At 40.0% G+C, this 27,433-nt stretch overlaps 1 protein-coding gene across 2 annotated transcripts in view; it reads left to right on the top strand.

Moving 5' to 3' along the window:
* Positions 1–27,433, top strand: part of PRKAG3 (protein kinase AMP-activated non-catalytic subunit gamma 3) — a 1,357,042-nt gene that overhangs the window by 407,500 nt on the left and 922,109 nt on the right. For both annotated transcript variants that reach the window (XM_044075227.1, XM_044075226.1), the window contains exon 4: positions 26,074–26,196. In XM_044075227.1, coding sequence (XP_043931162.1) covers positions 26,074–26,196 — 123 coding nt within the window. The remainder of the gene's footprint in view (positions 1–26,073; positions 26,197–27,433) is intronic.

Here is a 27,433-nt window from a genome sequence, read left to right as displayed (position 1 = left end):
ATGTTTTTGTACACACTTTTTAAAGCAATTTCTGATAAATTGCACATGTGTGATTTATGAGGGTCCACTATTATTTATTACCTTGCCATATCTTAACTCTGTTGACTTCTCTATGCTATCAATGTATTGAAAAAGCTGTGTAGTGTATGGAATATATTTCTTTGCATATTCTCCTCCTGTTTTTGTGCTGCTGTTTAGTGCCCAGATCATGAATGAAATGGGTCAGTAGACCAGCTCACCTAGTTGGTAAACAAATTGCAAATAAAATAAAATAAAGTAAGTTTACAGGATAAATGAAATTTCAGTCAGAAAGCAGTGTTGTACACAGTAAAGATGAAACTTCATTAAGGACATATTAGTACCATAAGGATGCATTACTTTAGGTTAATTTTCAGATACTCACTTTATCCTAGTCATGTTATGGAGAGTAGGAACCAATTCTAGTAAGAAATCGGTGCAAGACAGAGAACTGATCCTGGTCAGGATGTCATATATGGGGTATATAGCTTTAAACGCCAATGAACCGGGTAGTAGAAGTGGCATGCCATGTGTTATACTTTCTTATAGATCTCTTGCTCTCAATAAAATCCTAATGGAGGTTAGACCACATCCTTAGTATCTCAGTGTGATTTATTCACCATCCTGCCACATCCATATACATTATATGATATAACAGTGCATAAATACTTCAAAAATGAAGACATATGTTTGTTGCTTTCATTACTTTGTGTTTGGAACCTGTATGGTATAATTTACATTGGAAACATAGCCCAACTGCAATCATCAAGAACTCTCTATCTTTCTCACTGAAAGGAAATTTAACAGGAAACTGAAAGCTTTTGATCCAGGAATTTTAATTATTCTTCATTCAGAATTAATTAGCTGAGAAACCTGAAAATACACGGTCTACTATATTTCTTCATGGTACTGGCACATAAGCTTTAAAGGCAATTTCCTGAAAAGAAGAGGAGAAATATAAAATAGAAGGAGTTAAAGAGAGAACAAGGAACTATTGTGAACCTAGAAAAAAAAAATTGCTATTCTTTATATTAATGCTCCTACAAAAATATAGATGCTTATTTTTCTAAACTGAAAATGGAGAAAAAGACTCTGAATTTGATGTGTTTGACTCAACAATAGGAAACTAAATAGCTTGTGGTATAAGACATGAAAAAGAGGGCAGGATATTAAGAGAAACAGACATTTCCTTATAAAAGCTGTGGACATATGCAAGGCATATGAAATTACAAGTACAAATTTTAAAGAATTAACTGAGGAGAGGAAATGCAAGTAAGACAAAATGTTAGTCATTTAAAAAGGCGAAAATGTGAAGTGAAGACAGAATGTGTCATGTGTTACAAAAGTAAAAGAAACTATATAACATTGTATTGTAACAGTAATGTAGACAAGAGAAAAGCTTATACAACTGAAATCCAGACCTCATAATGTAGGTGTGGCTGGAACCATGAGATGAAGCATTACTCTGCTTTTAAACAATTTTGCAGAATTTCTGCTAAGAAATGCCATTTTAGGTTCATAGGTAGGTACTAGGCTATCTGCCCGAGGGCATTTATAAGCCTAGCCAGAGTGTGTCAGCTTTCGCTGCCCCATTGATTAATTAACTGAGCCTCTGTCAAGAAGAGCCAATGAAGTGATCCCAGGGGTGTATTTTCTGTTATCCATCCACTTGTCAAGGTTTCTCTTGAAGAGTGTTAGTGAGGAGCTCTGCCTAATGTAGTTAGGAATTTTGTTCCAAAGCATGGGGAGTCTCAGTGCCAGGAATCTATCCCTCCAGCATGTTCTATTTATTGTTATGGTGAGGTTTAGCTCACTAGAGCGAGTGGCTCACAGTGAGCTGGATTTCTTTAGGTGGAGCATGTCCATCAATTCTGAGTTGGACATGGCTTTGTAAGTCAGGGAGAGATCACCTCTGAGTAAGCGATATGCTACTGAGTACAGCCGGAGTTTTTCCAGTCGGGCTGCATAGGATATATGTTTGAGGCCAGTAATCCTCTTGGTGAGGTACTTTTGTGGTCTTTCCAGCTGTTGGAAGTGTCTAGTGAGGTACATCCCAAATGGTGCATTGTACTGTATGATGGGTCTGATGAGTGATGAGTAGAGGGGCACTATAACAACTTTATTTCTAGATGCAAACCCTTTAATAATTAGATGGGCTACATAGAAGGATTTCCTAACTACTTTGGCAATATGATTGTCAAAGGAGAGATTACTATCTACCTGGGTCCCCAGATCTCTTATTACCTGTTCTGTATTAAGGGGGCTGCCACCTATGTGGTAATTCATGAGTGTTTTGTTTTTCCCAGTGGGATGACTATGCATTTATTAGCATTTAGCTTGAGGCCATGATTTTGACACCAGGTGTCTGTTTCAGTAAGGCCCATTTGGAAGATGTCTGTGTCAGCCGGAGAGTCAATTATGGCTCCCAGTTTGCAGTCATCAGTGAACTTGGTTAGCCATAGTCCTCCTGTGTTTCCCTGTACTTCTGAGAAGTATATGCCAAACAGTAGGGGTCCCAGGACCGAGCCTTGTGGGACACCACTTGTGACTGGATTAGAGTCGGACCTGGAGCCCGCTATTCTTACCGTGTGAGTTCTGCCTGTAAGCCAGTTGGTAACCCATCTCATGACGTAGGGGTTTATGTTTAGGCTGGTGAGTTTTTCTATAATTCCCGAGTGGGGAATGGTGTCAAAAGCCTTGGTGAGGTCAAGGTAGGCTGTGTGAACCACTTCATTGTTAATGAGTTCCATGATGATGCGCGCCATAGCCTTGCAGACTAGGCTAGTCAGGCTTATGGAGTGATAGTTACCAGGGTCAGTTGTGGCCCCTCCTTTGTGTAGCGGAATAACTGTTGCTGTGTGCTGAGGCTGAGGATGAACAGTGTGTTTAGGTGGGGGGGTTAGTTCATTCTGTAGCTCATGCAAGACGCAGCCTGGGACACCATCTGGCCCCATTGACACTGCGCTTTTGGCTTTTAAAAGGGCTGTTTTCACCTGTGCGTCTCTGATTTCCGGGACACTACACTTTCCAGTATTGTTGTGGGCCCTTTTGGGGGTGAGAGGGGGTGAAGTTTCCACTGAATCTATCTGCCAGGATGTTGGCAATATCAGTAGGTTTAGTATATATTGTGCTATTTTGCACTAGCTCAGAGCATATCTGCAAGTTGCCACTTAGATTCTTGACATAGCTACAGAAGGCTTTGTAGTTATCTTTCGAATCCTTGGATATTTTCTTTCGAAGTTAGACTTGGATGATTTTATGAGGGACCTTAGTTTCTTATTGATACTGATCAGCGATGTCTTTCCTTCTAGGGATTTGCTTTTTTTCTGAACTAGTTTCCTCCTTCTGTTGTATAGCCTATTTATGGCAGGGGTCCACCAGACTGGTTTCCTTCTCTTAAGGGAGTGAGTCTTGGTTTGGCTAGGGATGGCACGATCCATGCATCCTTGTAGGTGCTCCTAGAGTGCATTTGTAAAGGTTTCTGCATCTTGGACACTGTTATCCTTTAGCGTGGGGGTTGTGAAACTTACCACCTCTGTCTTAAGTAAGGTGAAGTTTGCTATAGAAAGGTTTTTCACTGTGGTTTCCTTGGTTGCGGGTGGTGGTGTGGTGTGGACATCCAGAGTGATTAGTTTATTGTCTGATCTACCAGTGATGGGTTGACCTCTGGTGCGGAACTCCTGTAGCCCATGGTGATGATGACCAGGTCCAATATGTTTTCACCTCTGGTAGAGGAGTTTACCCACTGATCCAGGGCATTTGAGTTGATAAATTTCAGGAAGCGCTGGACCTGGGTAGTTTGTACTTGAGTAGTTTTCCCAGTTAATGGTAGGGTACTTGAAATTGCCCAATATCAGGGTGTTCAGTAGAACCTTCATGTTTTCCAGTGTCTCCAGAAAGGCGGAGTGGTGGTCCTGGGTCATGGAGCATGATCTGTAGCAGGCCACAATTTGCATTGCAGATTTGCCTGATGTTAGTTGCACATGGATGATCTCAGAGGTATCATGCTGAGCCACTAACCTGGAAGTGTAGGTATCCTTGATGAATATGGATACACCCCCTCCTTTTGTGTTTCGGTCCATGTTCTGTGGCCAAAATGTGTGGTATGAGTTGTAGCCTGGTAGTGCTGGGGTGCTCTGTGGAGCCTTGAACCAGGTTTCAATTACTGCACAGATGTTGACGTTCTCCATACTGAGGAGTGCTTCGAGCGGGTTTGACTTTTGAGCCTTGCCTAAAAAAGGCACTATGGGGGCAGCAAGACCCTTGGCCAGTATTCGAAAACCTAAGGGTGACAGGTGCAAACCGTCTCTTGTGAAGCAACAAGGCTTGTCGAGCATGTCGTCCCAGACTGACAGACTCTGGATCCCCTTTGAATGACACCAGAAGCTTAGCCAATTGTTGAAATTGATTGTCAAAGAAGTTTTAGGAAAAAAAAACAATATTTTCAAAAGAATTTGTGAGTTATTGAAAAGAAAAAAAGAAAATTAACAGTTCTGGTAAATTTTATTTTATTTTACATTTGTTTGCCACTAAAGTCCAACTGGACACAGGTCTGTTTTTAGTGGAGGCCCGAGGAGAAAAGCTCCTGTTACAAGGATAATTTCAACATATACCAGCATACATAGAGTTCCTGTTATAGACATTCCAGCAGTTTAACAAACATACAGGATACTATATTGATGGCAAATAATACAGAAGACATACATTTCATTTCATGGAAAAAAGTCCCATCATATTGCTACAGCTGTAGTTGAAATAATCGAGAGGGTTATACACATACAGGTGTAGTTGCTATAAGTATGATTGAAATGATAAAGAGGGTTATAAATTTAACAGATGAGGTTACTATACCCTGTTATTTAAATAAAGAGAGTAGAAGATTGTTTGGGAAATCAGGAAGGCCTTAACAGGGGAGTAACAAGAACATAGCCAGGTATTCACTAGGTGTGATTTGAGGACCTTTTTATATTGTGAGAGAGAGGTGTTAGAAGTTATTGGGGTTGGCAGCTTATTCCGAATTTTAGGAATATAGTTAGAGAAGAAAGATTTCTCATCTGAGTTGTTGGCTCTGGTTGTATCTAGAAGGTGTTGGTTACTGGAGCAAAGAGATTGGGCTGAGATGTATGGTTGAATGAGTTTTTGGAGAGAAGGGGTTTTATTAGTTTGGTGGAGAATTTATTGGGCAAAGGTTAGATGATTAAAGTGTAGAAGCTGTGGGAATTTGAGACAATTACATTGTTTTAGTATTGTACAGTGATGTGATCTATGTAAAGCTCCAGTGGCAAATCTTGCTATTTTATTATAGCAAGATTCCAATTTGTTTAGGTCCATTTTGCGGAGATTGGTTAATGCTGGGGAGGCACAGAGGAGGGTTGATAGAAGGTGTGTGCAGCTATTGTAACTTTCATGTTATTTCTAAGAAATTGTTTATATATAGAAGACCTATTTTCTTGTGAACCTTTTTGATGCTTTGGGCTATTGAAGTGAAAATAGATGATACTAGGATATTCAAAAACACATGCAAAGCAATGAGTTAAGAATGTATATAAGAATACTGGGAAGAAATGCTGAGAGTTAAAAAGCATAATGTTGAATTTAAACTAGACAGACCCAGGGTATAATACTTTATGTTAAAATACCTTTAAAGCATTGGAGTTCAAAAGCACCAAAATTAAATCAATGGCTACATTATTAATATTTTCTGGGCATGTAAGTATATGTTCAAATAAAATATTGCTGCTCAACAGAGATTAATTGGATTAATTATTGATAGTTCACCCCTAAAAACAAATCTGTCACAAATGTCTGTTGATAAGTATAGTGGCATAAATAATGGGAAATACAAGCCAGGGGAATTTGATTATCCTAAAGACAGATAAAAACACATTAGAAACAAAAGGAGAGGGGGAGGTTAACAATGACAGCAACCATTTCACATGGTCACAGTGATACTACAAGTCTTTAAAAGTATAACAGTAATGACAAATTAAAACCACATTGGTTGCCACTTACTATCTACAATTACAGAATAACTGCAATGCAGCACTAGAATATGCTTAATATCTTATTAGCAATCCATGACCAACATTTACCCAGTCAAAACCAAATGTCTCAGATTAGCACCTTTCATCCATCCTTCCTGAGACTAGGCAGACATTTGGATTCCTCTCTGGATCCCTATGTAGATTAAGTACTGGGTAGCAAAAATGATTTCATTATACATTATATATGTTTTATCTAGGAATTGTTTTTTTATGCAACACAAAAAAAGAACCTCCTGCGCGAAGGCAAATACACGGCTCAACCATTACATAAACCAAAACAAAAAATTATAGAGCCAGCAATACTGTGACCCATAAAATAAATTTTATTAATAAATAAACAGCAAAACAGACCGGTTTCGGCTGGACAATGTCACAGCCTTCTTCAGTGTCCAGTTTGGCCAATTTGTTTATGGCTTACTGGCATAAAACATTTATATTTGACTCACCTAGAATTAAGGCAAACCTAGTTTATTATACCCGGTTTTTAGATGATATTTTTATTACGTTTAGAGTTGATGAGGTGCAAGCCCACCAATTTGTCGATTACTTGAACACTACAACAAGGTTCATTAAGTTTACATTTAATTTTAGTACTGTCACTATAGATTACTTAGACATTAGGTTAACTAAGGACTTGTTAAACAAGAGATTAACTTCTAAAATCTTTAGGAAAGCCACCTACTGTAATTCTTTCTTGCATTATACTAGTGCCCACCCTTTCACACAAAAAAAATCATAGACCTCTCCTTTACAAGAGAGAAGAGATTCAGGCTATCCAACAAGAGTATAATGAGGCCATTAATATTGAAAACACTCACTCAAATAACAATAGCTTGCATCAGATAGTAAATAATAGTGACCAGCAAGTAAACTTTAAAGTGAGTTTCATTACGACATACAGTAATGACAGTATACAACTTAGGTCCATTCTGTTTAAGAATTGGTCTCTTATTAGTAGAGACAACTCACTATTAGACAGACTTGGAAACTTGCCTAAAATAATATATAGAAGGGGGCCTAACTTGAAAAACCTCCTTGAGCTTGGGGCTCTTAAGCCTAGTGGGAGATCTGTGGGTATGTTCACTTGTGGCGCATGTAGGTGGTGCACCTATATTAAGACAGGTAACTCTTTTACAGTTGGTAACAACAAAAAGTTTAGTCTTAACTCTAAACTAAACTGTGAGTCCAAGGCAGTGATATACATTGCACCATGCATTGACTGTCCAGCGTTTTACGTCCGTAAAACGGACCGCAACTTTAGAGAAAGAATTTATGAACATATTTATGCCATAAATAAAAACAAAAGTGATAATGCACTAGCTAAGCATTCTTTTTTGCGAAGGGGTCACAAGTTTTGCTTTAAAGCTATTGACTAGGTTTTGCCAGACATTAGAGGTGGCCCTACTGGTTTGCTACTTGAGGAACGTGAGTTAGAATGGCAACTGGTTCTAAATGCTTTCTCATATCCAGGTTTAAACGAAAATTGCAACATTTCTTGCTTGTTAAAGTTAAGAAGTTTAAGTAGGTGAAAGATTTTGTGTACCACAATTGACATTACTTTAAACATATTGTAACACGCAGATTTTTACTTAGAATCAGTTTTTAATTCGTATGTACTGAATTACTAATACGATTTTATCAGGTTGTCTTTCTGCGATACATTGTTTAAACACTGTTTAATCATTGATCACATGTTTAAATGGATTATTGTGATGATTGGCTTATCTTGTCATGTGATGACGAGAGCGGGTTAGTTTAAAAACTGTTACTTTGTTTCAGTTTTTTATTTTTGAGGAAGTTACCCTATGTAGGGTGACAAAAAGCATTTTAAGTTGTAAAATAAACTTTTTTTACGTTTAAATAGAGTTCTGCTTGAGACAACAGGATTTCCTTTCATTAGTTTGTTGCTTGTTGTATTTGCCTTCACTCAATTCGTGTGGCTCATATTACAAAATGACAAACATCTAGTAACAGGAACGTAGCTTGAAAAAGTACGTGGGCAGCAACTGTTAGGAATGTTACATTTGGTGGTATTCAGATTTTTTGAAAAAAAAAAAAAAAAAAAGTTTGAAGAAAGTGAGGCCAGTTTCTTAAAACAGTGGCAATGTGCCTTGATGTGAAAGTCAAGAAATTTCTTTAATGAGATAAACAGCTTTGAAGGCAGAGGTAAATAGCAAGTAAATCCTATATTAAATTACAATGTGCAAGTGGAGACAGGCCCCTAAACTGCTTCTGCTGTGTACTTTTCATATTGTCATAGAACGAAGGCACAATAACACAGGCATTAATAATATCCAGGCTCCATCAACGGATGTTTTTTCTGTCTTTATGTTCATCAATAGGACCAAAGTCGATAGTCAGTCTATATTTTGAAACATTCAGTTTAACATGAATCCTGTGATGTACATATATCAGAGGAGGATACTAAACCAGGTTTAAACAAAATGGCAAAAATCCATTAGTAGATGCATATATAAGACTCTGGGAAAAACACAGAAATATGTGTGCAAAGCATCTGCAAACACCCCTTCCTCAAAACATCTCAAAAGGCATGCAAATTTCCCCTGAAAAAATAATACACTTTCAGAACACTTTCTAATGAATGCACAATGACAGTGACTGTATCTACGCAGTTAGAACTATTATTCATTTTAAATGTCATACTGGTTAATATATATATATTTAGTCTGTTGTCTCACTTAATGTGATATGATTTGCATTGTAGTTATTTCTGAGGTCTGCAATCCAGCTAAACCATGGTTCTACTTCAGCATGCTGAAGTGCTGAAGTGTAGAACCCACTGGCACAAAATGACAGATGAGGCAGATTGGTCCTGAAAGTTTTCTGTTGTAGCAGTGAGGTTACACAGTCATGGAGGATTCCCACTTCCCCATAGGTAGACAACCTTATAGCTTTTAGACTATATAAGTAATATGAGGTTGTGGATGCAACTGCAACTTATATCTCCCCTTTGCAAAATCACCTCTTTATTGTGTCAAAGCATTGTTATACACATGATTCAGTTTTCTTGGTGTGCTGCTCCATATTTTATGACTTGGCCCTGGAAAGGTATAACTTTGGTATCACAAAGTAGAGTCTATAAGTCACACCTGTTCTGAGCTGGGCAGTCAAATAATTTTGAACCTGGTTCTATTTTGAAATATTGGGCCTGGAACAGACAGCCCATGATACCAAAATCAGTTCAGGTAATGTGTTTCTTAGACTAAATATAACTAATAGGGAAAAGAAAGATCAGTTTGTGATATAACAATTGTATAGATTAAGAAATAAACTGGCATTTCTGATTAAATAATATAGACCTGAGAACTCAATACATGATACTGTGGCAGATAAGACATATAGGCATGGTACTACTCCAACAAAGTTTCTAGAAACCAATAGATTGCAAACCTGATATTAAGAATTATGAAACTATGCTACTCAGATGACAGCATACCTCTCAACCATTCTTCATTAAGTAGAGCTTTTCAATTTCACCTTTGATTTTTGTGTCTGTTCCACTGCTCCAATTTGTCATTAAATAGCTCCAGTTCTGCCCTTTCTTTGGCTCAGTTGTACAGTCAATGAAACAAAAGCTTCTCAAAGTCAAATAAGAGTCAACAGACTAATAGAGGTTACCTAGAAGCTGGCTGTCACTTCAAAACCTGTTTATACATAACCGCCATTACAACGTTCTGATATGTTGTAACTTGCTTTTTCCCTATTGCGATCTGAGCACATCTTCAGACATTTGGGCTTTGTTAGTAACTTTTGCACTTCTTGCTGCTATACTAAAATTCTGTTCCTGAAGCTTTGATAAGGTGTAACGAAAAGATCGGGGAGCCTTGTTTTTTACTCTGGAAATGATTTTCTCAGAAAAAAGTACTGGAGGGGCTGTTAATATGCTAAAGGACTAGTTTGTGATCACTGGACAGTGATTGTTTAATGTGTGCTAGGCAGGATACCATTACTTGTGCCATGGAGCTGTGCGGCATGTTGGTTATTATTGCCTCCACTACAGCAGAGATGTGAGAGCCTGCACATGGATGATTGGGTAGCTTAACTATTTGTACCAAATGATGGAAATCTGCTGCTCTGGAGAGCTGGGTCAGAGTCCAGTTACCTCAATTTACTTTAATGTCTCCTAGAATTACATTTTTTGGAGAATAGTCTAATCAGATGTTATGTACATTATGACTGTTTACTGTTTCCATCATCCATGTAACAATAATATTCCTGTTTTAACTAGAATTTCCATCACAGGGCTGACACTGTTGATTTGTTTTTCTAATGTAGGTGAGTTGACTGATACTGTAGTTATCGAAGAGTATAAACCATTTAATGGTGTTCATGGTTAGTGTAAGGATCATACCTCTCAATCTCTTAGTGTAAGAAATCTGGACAAAGACTGACAAAGTGGGGGACAAAGGCCCAAAATAGGGACATATTTGAAATATTACTTTTAGAAGCTTAGAAAGTGGCTAGAGTAACAGGATCTGTTTTAACATACATTTTATGAAGGCTCTGAAGTCTGAAACTAAAATGTATGTCATTATTTAGTGACTTCTGTTCTCAGATCATCCCAGTGATTTGATAGAAAACCATAGATTTTATGAGGAACAGACCAAAAATATGAGTCACAAATCTAGACAGTTGAGAGGTATGGAATTAATGCAGTAAAGGTGATTGTCACTACTGCAGCTCAGTGCATGCACTATGTGCACCATTTTAGGTGTTTCTCTTTTGTCCATAAGTGTGTGATGGTGGAATTAGTATATTAAATTAGGAGTTGTGAGACACCTTAGTATTTCACATGGCTGTTGATTGGAAGGATGGTTATGGCCACTTAGATGCTTTGTATTGTATACAAATGTGCATGTGTAATGTCACAGTGCATACAATTTTTTTTCCTGGTATAGTTTTGCAGATGTGTATCTGTTGACACTTGAAAGGTGTTAATTTATAGGTCATGCTCCCAAAGAAGGCAAATTTGTGCAATATGCTCCCTATCTCAAGGAACACACATTTACATATACATAAATTTTCAGTGCTATGATTTTAAAATCTTCTGCTATTTTATTTATTTGTTTATTTATTTATTTATTTTATATTTGATGACTGGGAAAGTCCGACTGGACACAGGTCCATTTTCAGCGGAGGCCTGGGAAGAAAAGCTCCTCATAATACAATGCTACAAATACATTTTATAAAATATATAACTGTACTCTAAAGGCATACAAATATACATATAAGAACATATTTAACATTTCTTCATAGACATATAAATCAATACCATGAGAATAAAACATTGTTTGCTAAGAATAAGTATTCAGAGGTTAGAAACTTAGAAGTGATCTTCAGCAGAATCCTTGCAACACTGTAATGTAGTGGATTAGCCTGGGGAGTTACATGGGCACTGCCAATTGTTAAAATAGTGGGTTTTGAGTAGTTTCTTAAATAGTGGAGCAGAGCTGGTAGAAGTTATGTGATTTGGGAGTGAGTTGTACAGCCAAAGAGAGTTTTACCCGCTTCATTCTTATGTTTGATGACATTTATGAGATTTCGGTCTGCTGAGCTTAAGGCTCAGGTGGTAGTGTGGGGCTGTATTAGATCCTGTAGTGCTGGAGTTTTGTCAGGGAGGTAGTACAGTTTGTGGGCTGTGGAGAGTTGAGTAGTAAGAAGTAGTTGGGGCAACTCAAGCCAGTTGAGCTGTCTGAGGGAGAGACAGTGATGGGATCTATTAGAGGCACCTGTAGCAAACCTGGCAATCTTGTTATAGTAAGATGCCATTTTGTTTTGTTAGCTGTGGCGAAGATTAGTTAGGACTGGGGAGGCATACAGTAGGGTGGATAATAGGTGAGTTCTTGCAATAGTGGCTTTGGTATAATTGGTCATGAATTGCTTGTTCCTATACAGGAGACCAAGCTTTTTGTTTACTTTTTTAATTGTTTGGGCAATGTGTACGTCAAATTTGAGATTGTTGTCGATTACAACTCCTAGATGTTTAGTGTGTGTTGTTGGGGTGATTGAGGTATTATCCTTGGAGTTTATGTTGAAGTTATTCTTTAGTGCAGGAGATCTACCAGGACGGAAGAGAATTAGTTTTGTTTTTTTGGGGTTGAGTATAAGTTTAATGCTAGAAAACAATGCTTCAGCCAGAGTAAAGTTATTCTGTGTTATTGTTTGAAGTTTGCTTAAGGTTGGGGCAGCACATATGATAGTAGTGTCATCTGCATATTGCACTATAGAAGCAGAGGGAGAGGATGCAGCTATTTGATTTGTAAATAAGAAGAATAGTAAAGGACCAAGTATGGAACCTTGAGGTGCTCCTATGGATACAGGTAGAAGGGAGGATAGTTGGTCCTGCCAAAGCACTGCAGGTACATCTGCTATGGTTTTTGATGGACCTTCTGCTATGGTTTTTGATGGACCTTCTGCTATGGTTTTTGATGGACCTTCTGCTATGGTTTTTGATGGACCCTTGCTATAATTTTGAAAGCTGAAAGTTTGACAGGTATAGCAGACAGATAAAAAGGGGCTACTAAGTATTGCACTTAGTTTTGTTTTTTAATTTCTCCAAATCTTTTGGGTTTCTAATACCATGATGAAAATTAATCCTATTCCTACGTTAAAGTATGATTAAAGTTCATGAAATTAGTATTGTTTCAATCTTTGTTGTCAGCCAGAAGTGCTCTTCACAGCACCCACAATGTGCCGAGTAATGACTCCTTCTGCAATTCCTATATAGTTACATGTATCAGTAACATAACTAAATACTGTTGTAGATTCTTTTTTATAAGACCTGTTGCTCCTACTACTATTGGAACTGTCTGGGTATCTTTCTTCCACATTGTTCTAATTTCTGCCTACAAATTCTGATATTTTATGGCTTTGTGTCTCTCTGTACGCAAGACACTGTAGTCACTGGGCGTAGTGATTTCAATGATCAATGCTACTTTTCTCTTCTTTTCATGGACTACTATATCTGGTTTTCTGGCATCTATCTTTTGAACTGTTGATAATGGGTGATCCCGTGTGATATAGACTTCATCATTTTCTATGATGCTTTCTCTATCAAGAAGAGCCACTGGAGTGATCCCTGGGGTTAACTTTCTATTTCCCATCCACTCATCAAGATTTCTCTTGAAGAGGGCCACTGAGATGCTCTGCTTGACATGTATGGGAAGTCTATTCCAGAGCATGGGCAGTCTCTCGGTTATGAACCTGTCCCTCCAGCATGTTCTGTTGATTGTGATAATGAGGTTGAGGTCTCTGGAGCATGTGGTGTGGAGGGATTGGAATTTCTTTAGATGTAGCATTTCTAACAGAGTTGGGTCAGACATGGCTTTGTAAGTCAAGCAGAGATTGCATCTTAGTAGACTATATGAGAGAGAGAATAGCTGGAGTTTTTTGAGTCTGTCCATATACGACATGCGTTTAGGGCCTATGATCCTCCTCATTAGGTACTTTTGTGGCCTTTCCAGCTGTTGTATGTGTCTAGTGAGGTACCTGCCAAATGGGGCATTATACTAGATGATTGGCCTAATAAAGAAGAGTAGAGTGAGATGATGACCTCTTTCTTCCTGGATGCAAAACCCTTGGTAATGAGATGTGCCACATTGAAGGACTTTCTGACCACAATGGCAATGTGGTGGTCAAAGGAGAGGTTGCTGTCAACCTGTGTCCCCAGATCTCTTATAACGCCTTCAGTGTTCAGTGGGCTCTCATCAATGTGGTAATTAATGGGAAATTAGTTTTTCTCAAAGGGGATGATGGCACATTTTTTGGCATTAAGCTTAAGGCCATGGTTTTGACACCAGGCATTGGTCTCAGTGAGGCCTTTCTGTGGGATGTCTACATAACTTGGGGGATTAATAATGGCTCCCAGCTTGCAGTCATGTGTGAACTTGGTCAGCCAGAGTTCCTCCATGTTGGCCTGGACTTCTGAGAAGTAGATGCCAAACAAGAGAGGACCCAGGACTGATCCCTGTGGGACTCCACTCGTGACTGGTCGGCAGTCTGACTTGGAGTCCTCGACTTTCACACTGTGAGTTCTATCTGTGAGCCAATTTGCAACCCAGTTAGTGGTATAGGGGTTGATGCTTAGTTTGGTGAGTTTATCAATATTTCCTGAGTGGGGAATGATGTCAAAGGCCTTGGCCAGATCGAGGTAGGCTTTATGAACTGCCTTGCCCTCATCCACAGCTCTGGTGACTGACTTAAAGAAGTCAACCAGGTTGAGCAGGCATGATCTACATTTCACAAAACCAAATTGTGTGGGGTCTAGAGTTTGGAGATTCCCTATATCCTTGTTAATTAGGTCCACAATGATACACTCCATAGCCTTACATACCAGACTCATCAGGCTAATGGGGTGATAATTCCCAGGGTCTGTAGTTGCTCCCCCTTTATGGAGAGGGATGAGTGTATCAGTGCGCCATTCGGTAGGGACAAAGCCTGAGGTGAGGTTGTGACTGAACAGGACACAAAGATGTGGTGCCAGTTCACTTTTTAGTTCATGTAGAACACATCCAGGGATATTGCAGGGTCCCATGGAAGCTGTATTCTTGGCCTTGGGCAATGCAGCTTTAACCTGTGCTGCAGTAATGCTGGGTGCCTGGCATTCCTCCGGTATTCTGATTGGTCCTTTGGGGGGGGTAAAGTTGGCACTGAATCTGTCGGCCAGTATGTTGGCAATATCTGTTGGCTCATTATAGGAGGTACCATTGTGCAGTAACTCAGAGCTAACCTGGGTGTTGCCATGGTGATTTTTGATATAACTATAATACGCTTTGTGGTTGTTTTTAGTGTCTGCCCCAGTTTGGCCTTCATAGCTGGTTTTAGAGGTTATGATGAGGGATCTCAACTTTTTGTTGAGCATAATAAGGGAGTTTTTCCAGTCTTGGGACTTCACCTTTTTCTGCAACAGTTTCTTCCTAGTCCAAAGCAGCAGGCAGTTATTAAGCTCCCTAATCTTCTTCTTCCTCCATGTGCTGGCTACTGATACAGGCAACACTTGCAAAAGTGCTTCTTGCAAGCCTGTCTCATGAACACCTCTCTGTCTCCTCTCCTGCTCTTAACTGTCTCCTCCAGCAGAAAACTGGTAACTAAAGTCAGCACAGTCTGTCTGCCTTTCCCCCTCAATGATCATTTTAATTACTTCCTGCCATGTTTAACTCAGTCTAAGCTCTGACATTGGATTCATTAAAATGTAGTCTCTCTTTTCTCACGTGCTTAGACTCATGATTGCTTTTGTGATTGAGCCTCCAATCACCAAAACCATCTTCTCTTTCTCCATACTGGCTCTCCTTTCCTTTACCTGCTGTCCCATGCCACTACTCTTCCTGTCTGTAACATTTCTACCTCCTCTTCCACCATTATCACTGGCTGCATTGGTTGTCTCTCCCTGTGGTGTAAACAATCTCCTCCTACCAGACCTCTTCATTGTCTTGTTGTTTTTTGCCCTTTGCCTCTACCCATCAGACTGACTACCCCTTCCTGTCCAGTTCACTGCTGCACACCTTGTGATGCTGGTTCCTGCCTGGCTAACTCTGACTCTGTCTGTCTGTCTGTCTGTCTCTTTCTGTCTCTCTCTCTCTCTCTTCTTTATTATCACTGCTGTTTGCACCTTTGGTTATCAAAAAAAAAAAAATTAAATAAATAGACAAATAAATAACATTTCCGTAGTTTCCTAGGAATACACCATGGTTATTTTCTAGATATAGTCCTTCAAAATGCACTCTCTTCTTTTCTTATCTCTTGGCCGCACCACTTGGTGCTGCCACATTGCGCTTTGTGGAATGTATAAAATGTCCCATTATATAGTGCAGTTTGCATACATTATTTTTGTTCAGTACAGGCCACATACTGTTATAGTATAAATGGCACCACTAATAAACTAAAAAAAAACATGTTCCACATAATCCAATCAACTACCAGAGTACATAGAACATGTTTTTTTTTACTTTGTTAGTTTGATTTTAACATGTTTTGGCTTTTGTTGTTGAAAATAGTACCACCAGATTAGGCCACAAAAACACACTGTAAGGTGTCCTATAATGTAATATATGGAACTTCAGAAAGAGGAAACTAAAACATAAGGATTTATTTTGCTTTGAGAATGTGAATAAAATACTGCATCAGTATAAAAATGACCAGTGTAATATCACATAACATTATGGTGACATAGCACTGGGCAACTGTGGCACACTCTTTGGAGTCAGATACTTTCACTTACCAGTAAGCACAGTTGTTTATAAGAGATAAAGGCCTTTGCACACATTTACAACCTACAGACTATTCCTTAGTTATATAACAGGGGGAGTATTTCCATTTCATTGGCAATAATTATACCAGCACTGTTAGTCAATGAACTCATTTCACCAGTTTGCACTTAACTTGAATTATGCCAGAGCTGGAGTTCATAGTGCAGAATAAAAGAATTTAAGCCACTTGCAGTTTCCTTTTATTTATTTTAACAGGGGACATTTTAAGTAATATGAGTTAAGTGAAATTTAGCAAAATGCATTTGCCAACTTCAGTGGTCAGTGAATTCACTGCAAAAATACTACTTGAGAACATTTTTATCACTTTCCACTCACATTAATTATTTTCTATGATATTCACAACCACGCAAAGTGTTGCTAGTGTGGTATGGCACTGTAAATGTATGAGTTGCAACATTAAGTCACCACAGTTCATTTCTACAGTGCCAGCTATTGTAAACCCAGTTCATCTCTATAAATTATACCCTGTTTCAGGTTTGTTGCACAGTTGTGACCCAATATACCTAAAGCAAACTTGAGAGTCTTGGAAGATGAATACAGGAAAACATTTTGAGGTCATACCCAGGAGATATGAAAAGCTGAACCTTTGTGATCCAGGTCCTGAATCAACAACACAGTAAATGTCCTTTCTTCCTTCCTTCACATCTGCTGGATTCTCCATTTGGCTGTAATTACTATTGTACTCAGTAAAAAGCTTAATTTTGCAGCTGTCTTCAGTGCTAAAGCTATTCATTTATTCACCCTTGGTCAGTTACTGGTTTGTAGCACCATCTCTTAATTATTTTGTATGGTGTTTTGTTGATGTCTGTTTGTAACTTATAGTGTGCAGGTTCTGAATAGTCTGTTATGCATGGCTTCATGTAACACATCAAGAAATCTCTAAGGACTCATGGGAAATGGGCTCAAACTGTTGTACATCAAGAGGGAAGAAGATAAAGATGCTGGCGTGAGACAGGAAAGCTGCATGTTAAGTTCTGCTGCAGTTCTTGATGCACACAGATATATGCGTTCTGCAGTAAAATGAATGCTGTATAAAGACATTTTATGTGTGCGTGTGTGTGCGTGTGTCTGCGTGTGTGTGCGTGTGTGTGTGTGTGTGTGTGTGTGTGTGTGTGTGTGTGTGTGTGTGTGTGTGTGTGTGTGTGTGTATGTGTGTGTGGCAGGGGGGGTATTCAGGAAGAAGCATGACCAAGCTGTAATAACAGTGCGACTAAGGCAGTGCTATGCTGCCTGATAGGGATTAGGTATGCATAAGTGCTCACATACAAAGGAAATGCCAGGGATAATGCTGCATAATGTAGCCTCACAGCTATGAAAATGGCAATCAGCGTACAATGGCCTGGACTATGCTATGCATGGTCAAGTGACCCAAGGACATCGGCATGCAGGGTGTATTACCTTGCAGTATGCATGTTCACACATGCATCAGAGCATGGCATACCTGCAACACTGGCACAGTTGGAAGTCCATACAATGGCTACACAGCAAAATGCCAACTGATTTTAGTATACAAGTAGTAAAGAAAGGGTGAGATAAGACAGTCAGGAAGGAGGAGGAAGAAGAAGAGGAACACAACGAAAGACAAGGAAGAGTGAAATGGGGGTGGGTGAAGAAGGTATTTTTTATGAGACACGTGTCCTTCTTTATTTTTGTAAGAAAGGCAGACAGGAAATGTAGCATGGAAAGGGTATGGATAGGAAAGATGGTACATGTATGTCAGCAGAGGTAGACACACAAACATAAAAGGCAGGCAAAGACTGATGGAAAGGTAGTGACTTAAAAGGTGGAGCGACAATGGAGATATGCGGGCTGACAGAGACTGGACAACTGATGGGTAGAATATGACAACAAATGGGTAGAGAGACACACAAGGAAGTGAAACACCATGATGGAGGATAGGGTTTAATGTGTATGGCCTGCCAGGCCAGTCAAGAAGTCAACCCACCTGGAAGTCAAGTCACCTGTATGCCTGATATCATAGGTGGAGTCTACCTCTGGTGGTCCAATGGCTGGGGATGACTGGCTGTGAGTCTGTACTAGTAGCATGTGGTGGTGGTCCATGGTATCAGCGTAGGGACTGAGTTGCTGATCCATCTTAGCGTACACAAATTTCTGGACCTAGTGCTGGGTGACTCAGAAGGGCCTCCTCACTGTCACTGTCTAATAATGAACCTACACCACTCACTGGAGAAGCAGCAGTGGTGGCCCCACTGATCCCCCCAGGTCACCTTTCATAGGATGACAGTCATTACCCCACATAGGCAGGCCTGGGGACTGTTGGATACACAGTAGTTAGTGTGGTGATCAGAACATGAAGGCTGCTGCCTCACCTCTGCCTGTTCCAAAGCTAGTCTTGCAGAAGAAATAAACAGAAGTAAAACAAAACAACAAAGCCACATAATTAAAAAGACTATATAAGAGAACAACACAGGGCATACATATAATGGTCAGTGTGTAACATGGTCCAGTTTATTAAAACAGGACTTGGAGGGAGAAACATCTAGCAAAATAATATAAAACATTGATAATGGAACTCACTGTTATGCAGCACAGGATAGCATAGGGAGCACCAAGTAGACATTACTGGAACAGTGCAGGGCAGTAGCACAGTAACTAGAGTTTGAAGCTGTGTAAAAATGCAATGAATAGCTAAGCTATGGTGAAACATTAAACAAATACAGTACAAAGCACAACCGCTCAGTACTGTGGTATGTAGATTAAGTACAGTTATATAGTAATGGCAAATGCAGGCATAAGTGGAACAATTTAGGACAGTAGGACAACAAACAGAGGACACACTGATCTATAAAGCTAATGAACAACAAAGCTATGGCAAACTCATTGAAAATACAAAAAAATCTTAGTGCTTTAGCAAAAGGTTAACTACAGCTGTAAAGTAATGACAAATGCAAGTATGATAGGAACAGTTTTAGAAGGTAAAACAGTATATAAATGGAAAAAGAAGTCCACAAAACCAATGAAAAACAAAGCTATGGTTAAATATTAAAATGCGAAAAGAAGTGTGCACAGTGTAGTGGTAAACCTGTCAAGCACATTTCTCTGTAATACCAAAAATACAGTACACTTACCCCACCATTTGGAGTATAGCCTGCCTCCTCTAGCAGTCAACTCTGTTCTCTGCAATTTCTTGCTCTACTGAAAATGGGGAAAAATGAATGAGCAGCACAGCCATATCCATGACAACAGAAGATAAGTATACCTACCTATACTCTTCATGCTGACTGTAGACTGACTCAGCAAAAACAGATTTCTTACTTGAGTATGGAAGCATTCACTAGCCTCTTCTTTCTATTTTGAACAAGGTTTGGGCACCACTTCTGAATATCATTATATTTATGCTGGCACTGCTTGATATCACATCTCCCTAGCAAACACGTCAGGTATCCACTTTGTACTGAGCACTGTCATAATTTCCCAGCAGACTATCCTTGTGTTGCATGTATAGTAGGTGTAAACAAATTTTGTGCTCCCTGATGCACCATGCAGGAGTTCTGCCTGAGTCAGATCCTGGTAAATCCATGTCTGTCCATTCATCAGGTCAAGTCCAAAAGCAAAAAAATGAAATCTGTGACTCATAGCCATATGTCACATGGAACACATGACGCATACTGACAGGCAGCACAGTAATGTGATGCCCATCTGTGGTAGCACAATTCATGTGGGTCAGTTGCACAGGGAAGGGTGTCAATAATGCAGCTAGATACCAGAGGCATGCACATCATATGTGACTTTCATGCCCAAGAATGGACATAATGGACAGATGTGTAGCATAATGGCCATAGTCATTAACATACTGCATATATTTGGTAGTGCAACTGGGCTCAACAAGCATGCATACCATATGTTACTTTAATGGACATTCATGAGCTGGACTGGACCCTGTAGAGTGGAACAGGGGTGATAGTGCACTGCATTATAGTGCGATTCAGACATGATCTAACTAAATCATCTCATTGGCATAATAGTTGTGCTACTAGCTCCATTTTAAGATGATACAATCCCTGGTCACCATTTTGTGGGAGACCACAGTACTCCAAGCAAGAAAGGAAGTCACTGTTTAAGGGGATATGCCCACCACAGACACTGTTGCAGAAAGATGCACTGAGTGTTTGTGGTAACACTGCACTGGCATGGCATGGGTCTAACAGACTGGTAGAGAGAACAAACTGACAGTGCACAGTGAACAGGCAGGACAGGTTGCAGCCCTGTGGTGGGAAGTGCTTTCATCCAGGGCATACAAAACACACATGTTCAGACAGCCCTCTCCTGTCACTATCTACATGCTGTTGCATATGCACATGGACAGCAGGACAGGCTAATAATAGGCCTTCACTGCTCTGTGCAAACATTACACTATTGGCACAGGTACAAGGGACATCACACATGATGTACATGCCCAGAGCTGCCACATTATGAGATAGCATCAACACAGGTATGTCATAATAGCACACAGGGCTGTGCCCACTAACTACAGAAATCTTAGGGAAAATGATGAGGCAGGTATTACTAGACGTGGGCAGTCCAGCATTCCTGCATTGATCCACTTCTGTAACTGTGGGTGCACCTGACCAATAATAGGACCAAATGAACTACAGTGCCTTAAAAAGTTAACCATGCTGGACTGTGAAGTAGACTGGGGTGCTATTTCAGGCTCCACACACACATGGCAGGTGTGTCTTGGACAAGGGTAAAGTGGACAAGGCCTTCCCTAAAGAGGTGTGACAGGGACTATTGTAGGACATCAATGCAATGGGTAGTCTTAAGAGGACACTGCTTCAGGTGCATCTCAGGGGTCTGGAGATGGTCCTATATGCCAGACTCAAAGCAAGGAAAATAGCAAAGGACAGACTGACCATTGCAGCAGGCACCCAACGTATTAACAACTGAAAGAAATTGATGAATTCCTAGCATCCCTCAGTGGTGGCACTGAGAAAACTCTTGTACATGGTGGTAGATTGGATATGGGAGCTGGACTGATGATGACTGCCAAAATGTATGGGATGACCAAGGTGTGTAGCAGACTATGCCATTCTTATTAGGCATTGCAAAGCATTTCTGTCTGCTTTACTGAAACATGTCCCTACGCATGTAAGTCACCCAGGGACATCAGGGCCACAACAAAAGCAACCTATACTACAAGCTATGACTATCCAAGTGCCTGTAGGTGATGACCCAGGTGAGTAGTGGAACATGCTAGACATACACATCTGCATTTGTGTCACACACAGAAATTAGGACAGCAGTGGAGATAACCTGAACCACAAAGTATGTATGTGCTTCATAGGCTATGTATATTCTTTACATGTAGCAGTCTGTGTGCTGCATGGTGGTGGGACTCACACATGCATATCAGTTTTAATACTCGTACATTATCTGTGTGCACTCACAGGTTCAAATGGGAGATGATCACTCACAACAAGTCAACAAATGTTTAATGTCAAATTGTCTGCAGAACCATCCATTAATGGCATCATGCACCTGGCACAGACTGAGGATGCAGTGGCACTGTCAGCAATTCAAATGGTTGAGGGCACACACCACTCTGCCACAGCTGAGAGGACTGTGGAAGTCCAGGAAAAGCTCCCAGCATCACCTATGTTTAGTGTATGTCATCCTGTCTGAGTCAGCCCCATCCCTGATACACAGTCAGCACTACTGGAGTTATTATTAGTGGACCACCCCACTAGAAAGAATTGTACAGGTGGCTGTTGTTGCCATGACTCAAGTACATACTCTTACTTAAATGGCCACTAATAAAACCATGTCACGGCTGATTAATGTGCTGCATTACTTGCACAAAGACCTTCAACCATTGTAGGGGATGTGAAACATTCAACAACACAGGCACGGTAACACTGTGTATATGTACCAGGAACAGACACACCCATCAAAGGCAGTGGTGTTCCACTTAGGATCTATTACTGCATCTATGCAACTGTAGAAAACCAGCCACCATGGTTAAACTAGGCGATGGTTGAATATCACTGGTGTGCACAGCAATTTAACATAGATGTGACAGTGCTCCCTCGTGTTGTCACTGGGTCTTGTCAAAATTGACTCCAGACACTCATGTGGACATGGCTGGAGCTCATCTGTTTCCACTGTGACCTCTACCCTGGCCATGGCTTCTCATAAGAATATGGATGATGCTTGACCAGTTCCACTGTCATCATCCCACCTGGCAACCAAGTAGGGTCCCCAAATTTGAATACCAGCCTACACCTCTATAGCTTTAACAAGGGTAAGACTCACTCATGCCTAGACATGATGTAGTGGATACCATCAATCTGCTGGATCACCAAAGCAGAAGATATAGAGACATTAGCACATGAGCACTCCAAGGGCTTTGTCATCTTTTGAACTATCTGCTATTTAACCCAATACTACATAGCCACAGGGTGAACCCATACAGTGCTCCACTCCTGGAAGCTCCATCACATCACAGGAGGACATGATCCCTGACACTACACAACATGCACACTATCTGCATGCTTAATGCAGGCACCATGTGACCCTTCCACCTATGATAGTGTTGTTAATCCCTGATGCTATGCCCTCAAGCAAATGGTGATGACTGTGCCCTGACCAGTCCTTCTGCTAATGGGAGTATGGTAATGTCTGATGCACATGATGGGCAGTCAGTGTGCTGAAATGAGAAGCTGGTAAACATTATTGCCTACATCATTTTTGTCCAGTGTTTGTCTTGCCATGGCCCATAGTTGTGGACCAGATATCATCTATTTGCCAGTGTCATGATATATTGCACGCATCTCTGCCTTGCATGAAACATAACGCTGACCACAAATATCTTGCTGTAGGTAGCCAGTGCTTATTACAATGTACCATGATATGTATCCATGCATCAGAAGTGGGTTTTCACTGTTTTGTATGCATTTGATGATATTCTGTGTTTGTGAAAGTGCAGTGTTGTACTCCAGCTCCACTGTGGTCTAAAGACTGCATATGGGGGTTATCAGCCATGGTTCCTAAGGATATCCAGTATCACCTGCAATACATAACACAAACACCATTATGAATGGTCTGCTGCCTGTGTTCATGAGAATGGATGTTCCTGGCTTCTATGGTTGGTAATGCGTGCTCCTGTCAACTAGATGACCCTGTAGAAAGAACCCCTGCATGAAATTACCAGATCACATGTGTGTAAGATGTGGGAATCATGGGAACTGTTTAGATGGTGCACAGACACACTGCATATAATACCCTGTGCACTGCAAAGCACCTGGCAGTTAATGGAATTGAAACCTTTCTGTCTGGCATAGTGGATACTGTGAGGAGCAGGTGGGTCTTGTTAGTCATGTTATGCAACAAATTATCCCAGTAACACACACCACTGCTTCATACTACAACAGGCACAATGCCAAAAACTCCAGAACTTTCTGGCTTTTCATCAATTCAGGACAACCTTTATCATGCTAAGTAAACTAAGTGCCTCAATCCTCAATATTGCAAAGTTGCTCAGCAAATACACTTGTTTTTTATATTACAGGTAAAACTTCTGTGATTTATATTAACATACACTTGCCTTTACATTATTCTTTTTTAATGTTATCTTACTGTTTTATGTTGCTTTTCTTCCCAGTAATCTTTTGAAAAGGGTCTTTTAGCCCAGTTAGGCTATCCTGGTTAACATATGAAAATAAATAAATAAGTGTGTGTGTGTGTGTGTGTGTGTGTGTGTGTGTGTGTGTGTGTGTGTGTGTGTGTGTGTGTGTGTGTGTGTGTGTGTGTGCATTCAACAGCCCTTAGGATCTAATCTAAATGAGCTATGTTTGTAGAATGCCCACATAGTGGTGGTTCTCTTCTCTGCTGTCTGCAAAAAACAGAAATACTTTTCCACAAGCATCATTGTCATGTCAGAGAAGAGCATAAGATTTGCAAGGCTGAGTCCAGTGAAAATCATAGCACATCCTTTGTCAGACACCTTAAGGTCTCAATGAAAAAGATGGCTAATGTAACACAAACATTAAGTCCACTGTGATAAGCAGCCTATGCATCCCCTCCACGACCCCATGTGAGGCTGGCACATGTGTACTAGCTCCTTTAGGATGTCTTTATCCACATGGTAGCAGATGACTATATCTTGATCATGAAGGTGATGACTTGTAGGCCACTAATGGAATCTTCTGTGATGAAAGGGGCAGTAGCATACAACATCACTTGACTCCCTTGGTGACCACTATTATATCCTGACCAGTAGTAGCTGATGCTACTTCTGGCATTCTAGCATAGGCAATACACATGTTCTCCAAAAAATTATGTTCTTCATTAGCTGATCATTGCAGCTTATTACACAATTTTATATGTTTCTAAAGTGTGCTGCCATATTTAATTTCGTCTTTCGCTTTTCATTTTCATCTGCATGTCATTTTAGAATTTTTTTTTATTTATTTTTTTATTTTATTTTTTTTAACATTTGTTTACTGGGAAAGTCCAACTTGGATTGAAGCCAATTTTCAGCGGAGGCTTGGGGAGAAAAACTCCAGATAATTATTTGTATGTGATGCATACCAAGCTTATTTCCTCTAGCTCAGTCATATTAACTCATTACATCTGAGTGATGCCACCAGGTGCATCTGCACTTAACACCTATTGACACCTCTAGGCGTCAAATATGGCTTTTTCATATTTGCATCAATAATTCTAAAACTATGTTATGTACAAGGTTTTAAATGATTTCTTCTTAAAGCTTACACAATGGCAAACTCAACTGCATGAATATTTGACCTCTCTCTAATGCAGGTAAATAGATATTAACTTTTGTTTTTATGATATTAATTTATATAGATATAATTTTCACATTTTTCTAAATATCTCCACAACCAAGTAACACATCCTTAGCCTCATATGAAAGCTCTCAGTTAGATGAATACAATGATGCTGACAGTATATGTGTAACTTGAGTGGTTGTGGAGAAATTGTAAGTTGTTTACAAAATATTACAAATGTAATAGTTATTGTGTTTACTGTGACTTACAAATTTAGTTTAATACCTAGAAGCTAAAGAATGCTACCACTATAAAACAGTTTCTGCCAAGGTGTTTGCCCTTTATATTTCTTTCATAACCCCTATGGTTCCAGAGATATGAACATCTGTTTGAAATGTGAGGGCATAATTTGATTCTGTTAAAAGGCTTAGGCTCTGCCCATTGGAAGTTAGTGCAAACATGCTGAGGTCCATTGGAGTGAATGAGTTACGCGGGTCTCTGAACTTCTCTGTATGTTGCCATGCCACTCACTGTGAGTTTACACCTAATACTGCAGTATCTGTTTCTGACTAGCCCATGTGACCCAGATTAGTCAGTCTTTGAACAGATTGATTCCAGTTGCCCCACTGAATACACCTATGTCTCTAATGAACACAGGCAACCTGTAAACAGTTCATCTCCCAGGCCCTAGCCTGTAAATGTTTCATTTCCCAAGCCCCTGCTTACACTTATCAAGGGTATCAGAACTTGTCAGAGATATGGGATGCATGATTAGGCTTAAAAAGGCCCTTGTGGTCGTTAGCCTAGTAAACACCTTTGAACCTAAGTAGACAGTTGTAGGAATGGAACTAGTGATTTTAATGGTTCACAGCTCTGTGTTGCAAATATGAAGTAAAAAATAAATGGTATTTAAGTTTATGAAAACTTTGTCTTTTGAATCTCAGTTAAAATGTGCAATTTCCCATGTGTGTTTCATAGGTACAGACCACAGAACTGAAGAAAGATGTAACATTTGTGCAAAGGAGGAGAAAACAGCCAAGCAAGCAGATTATTATGAAGGACAAACAAAAGGAGGAAGAGGAGGAAGTGGTCTGCTGTGAGGTAAGAATGTGGATCAAACTGACATTGACAAAACTGCGTAAAAATACTTAAAAACTCTTGTGTCTTCTTGCCACTCTGTTTTTGAAGGCCAAACATGCAAATATATGAGCTAGCAAGGCAGTCAGTATTGCCAACATGCATTTGTCAATACCAAATGTTTTGGTGTGCAGTATATATGCTTGTGGGGGGTCTTCATTGTAGGATAAGCATGTTTTGGGTGCTAACCTCAAAAATATCAAGATAACAAATTTATCAGCTTCCTTTATGGAAAGTATACACATGCACTTTATACACACACACACACACACACACACACACACACACACACACACACACACACACACACACACACACACACACACACACACACACACACACACGCACTCACACGCACACACGCACACACACACACATGTGTATGTGTGCATGTATGTAAGAAGCTAGTACAGTATTTCAACCAATAATCTTTGCAAATGCTGCTCCTCTTCTCCTATCAGTGCTTACAGTCTTATGATAGCATTAGCAGACCGATTCCCCTTTAAACATCATATTCCATGTACTTTATTTTAAATGTACATGACATGCTTTCCAAATGTGGTCTGTAGGATGATGTTGGTGATCAAGAAGAGGAGGAGGAGTGTGAGGGCAGTGCCAGGGATCAAATGGCAGAAGTTGAAAAAGGGTGATTGTGAGGTGGAGTTCAGGGAACAGTTAAGACAGGTACTAGGTGGCAGTGAAGAGTTACCAAATAGCTGGGTAACTACAGCAGATCTGGTAAGGGAGACAGTTATAAAAGGTGCTTGGTGTGACATCTGGACAGAGGAAAGAGGATAAAGACACCTGGTAGTGGAATGAGGTTGTACAGGAGAGTATACAGAGAAAGAGAGTGGTGAAGAAGATGTGGGATTGTCAGAGAGATGAAGAAAATAGGCAGGAGTATAAGGAGATGAGGCATATGGCAAAGAAAGAGGTGGCAAAGGCTAAGGATAAGGCATATGGAGAGTTGTCTGAAAGGTTGAACACAAAGGAGGGAGAAAAGAGCCTGTATCAATTGGCTAGACAGAGGGACTGAGCTGGGAAAGATGTGCAGCAGGTAAGGGTGATAAAGGATAGTGAGGGAAACGTACTCACAAGCGAGGAGAGTGTGTTGAGAAGGAATACATTGAGGGGCTGATGAATGAAGAGAATGAGAGAGAGAGGATGATGAATGATGTGCGGATAGTGAATCAGGAAGCGC

Source organism: Protopterus annectens, chromosome 6.part0, assembly GCF_019279795.1.
Source record: "Protopterus annectens isolate FY-2018-M chromosome 6.part0, PAN1.0, whole genome shotgun sequence".
NCBI classification, from domain to species: Eukaryota; Metazoa; Chordata; order Ceratodontiformes; family Protopteridae; genus Protopterus; species Protopterus annectens.
This window is presented reverse-complemented; position numbering and strand designations above follow the sequence as displayed.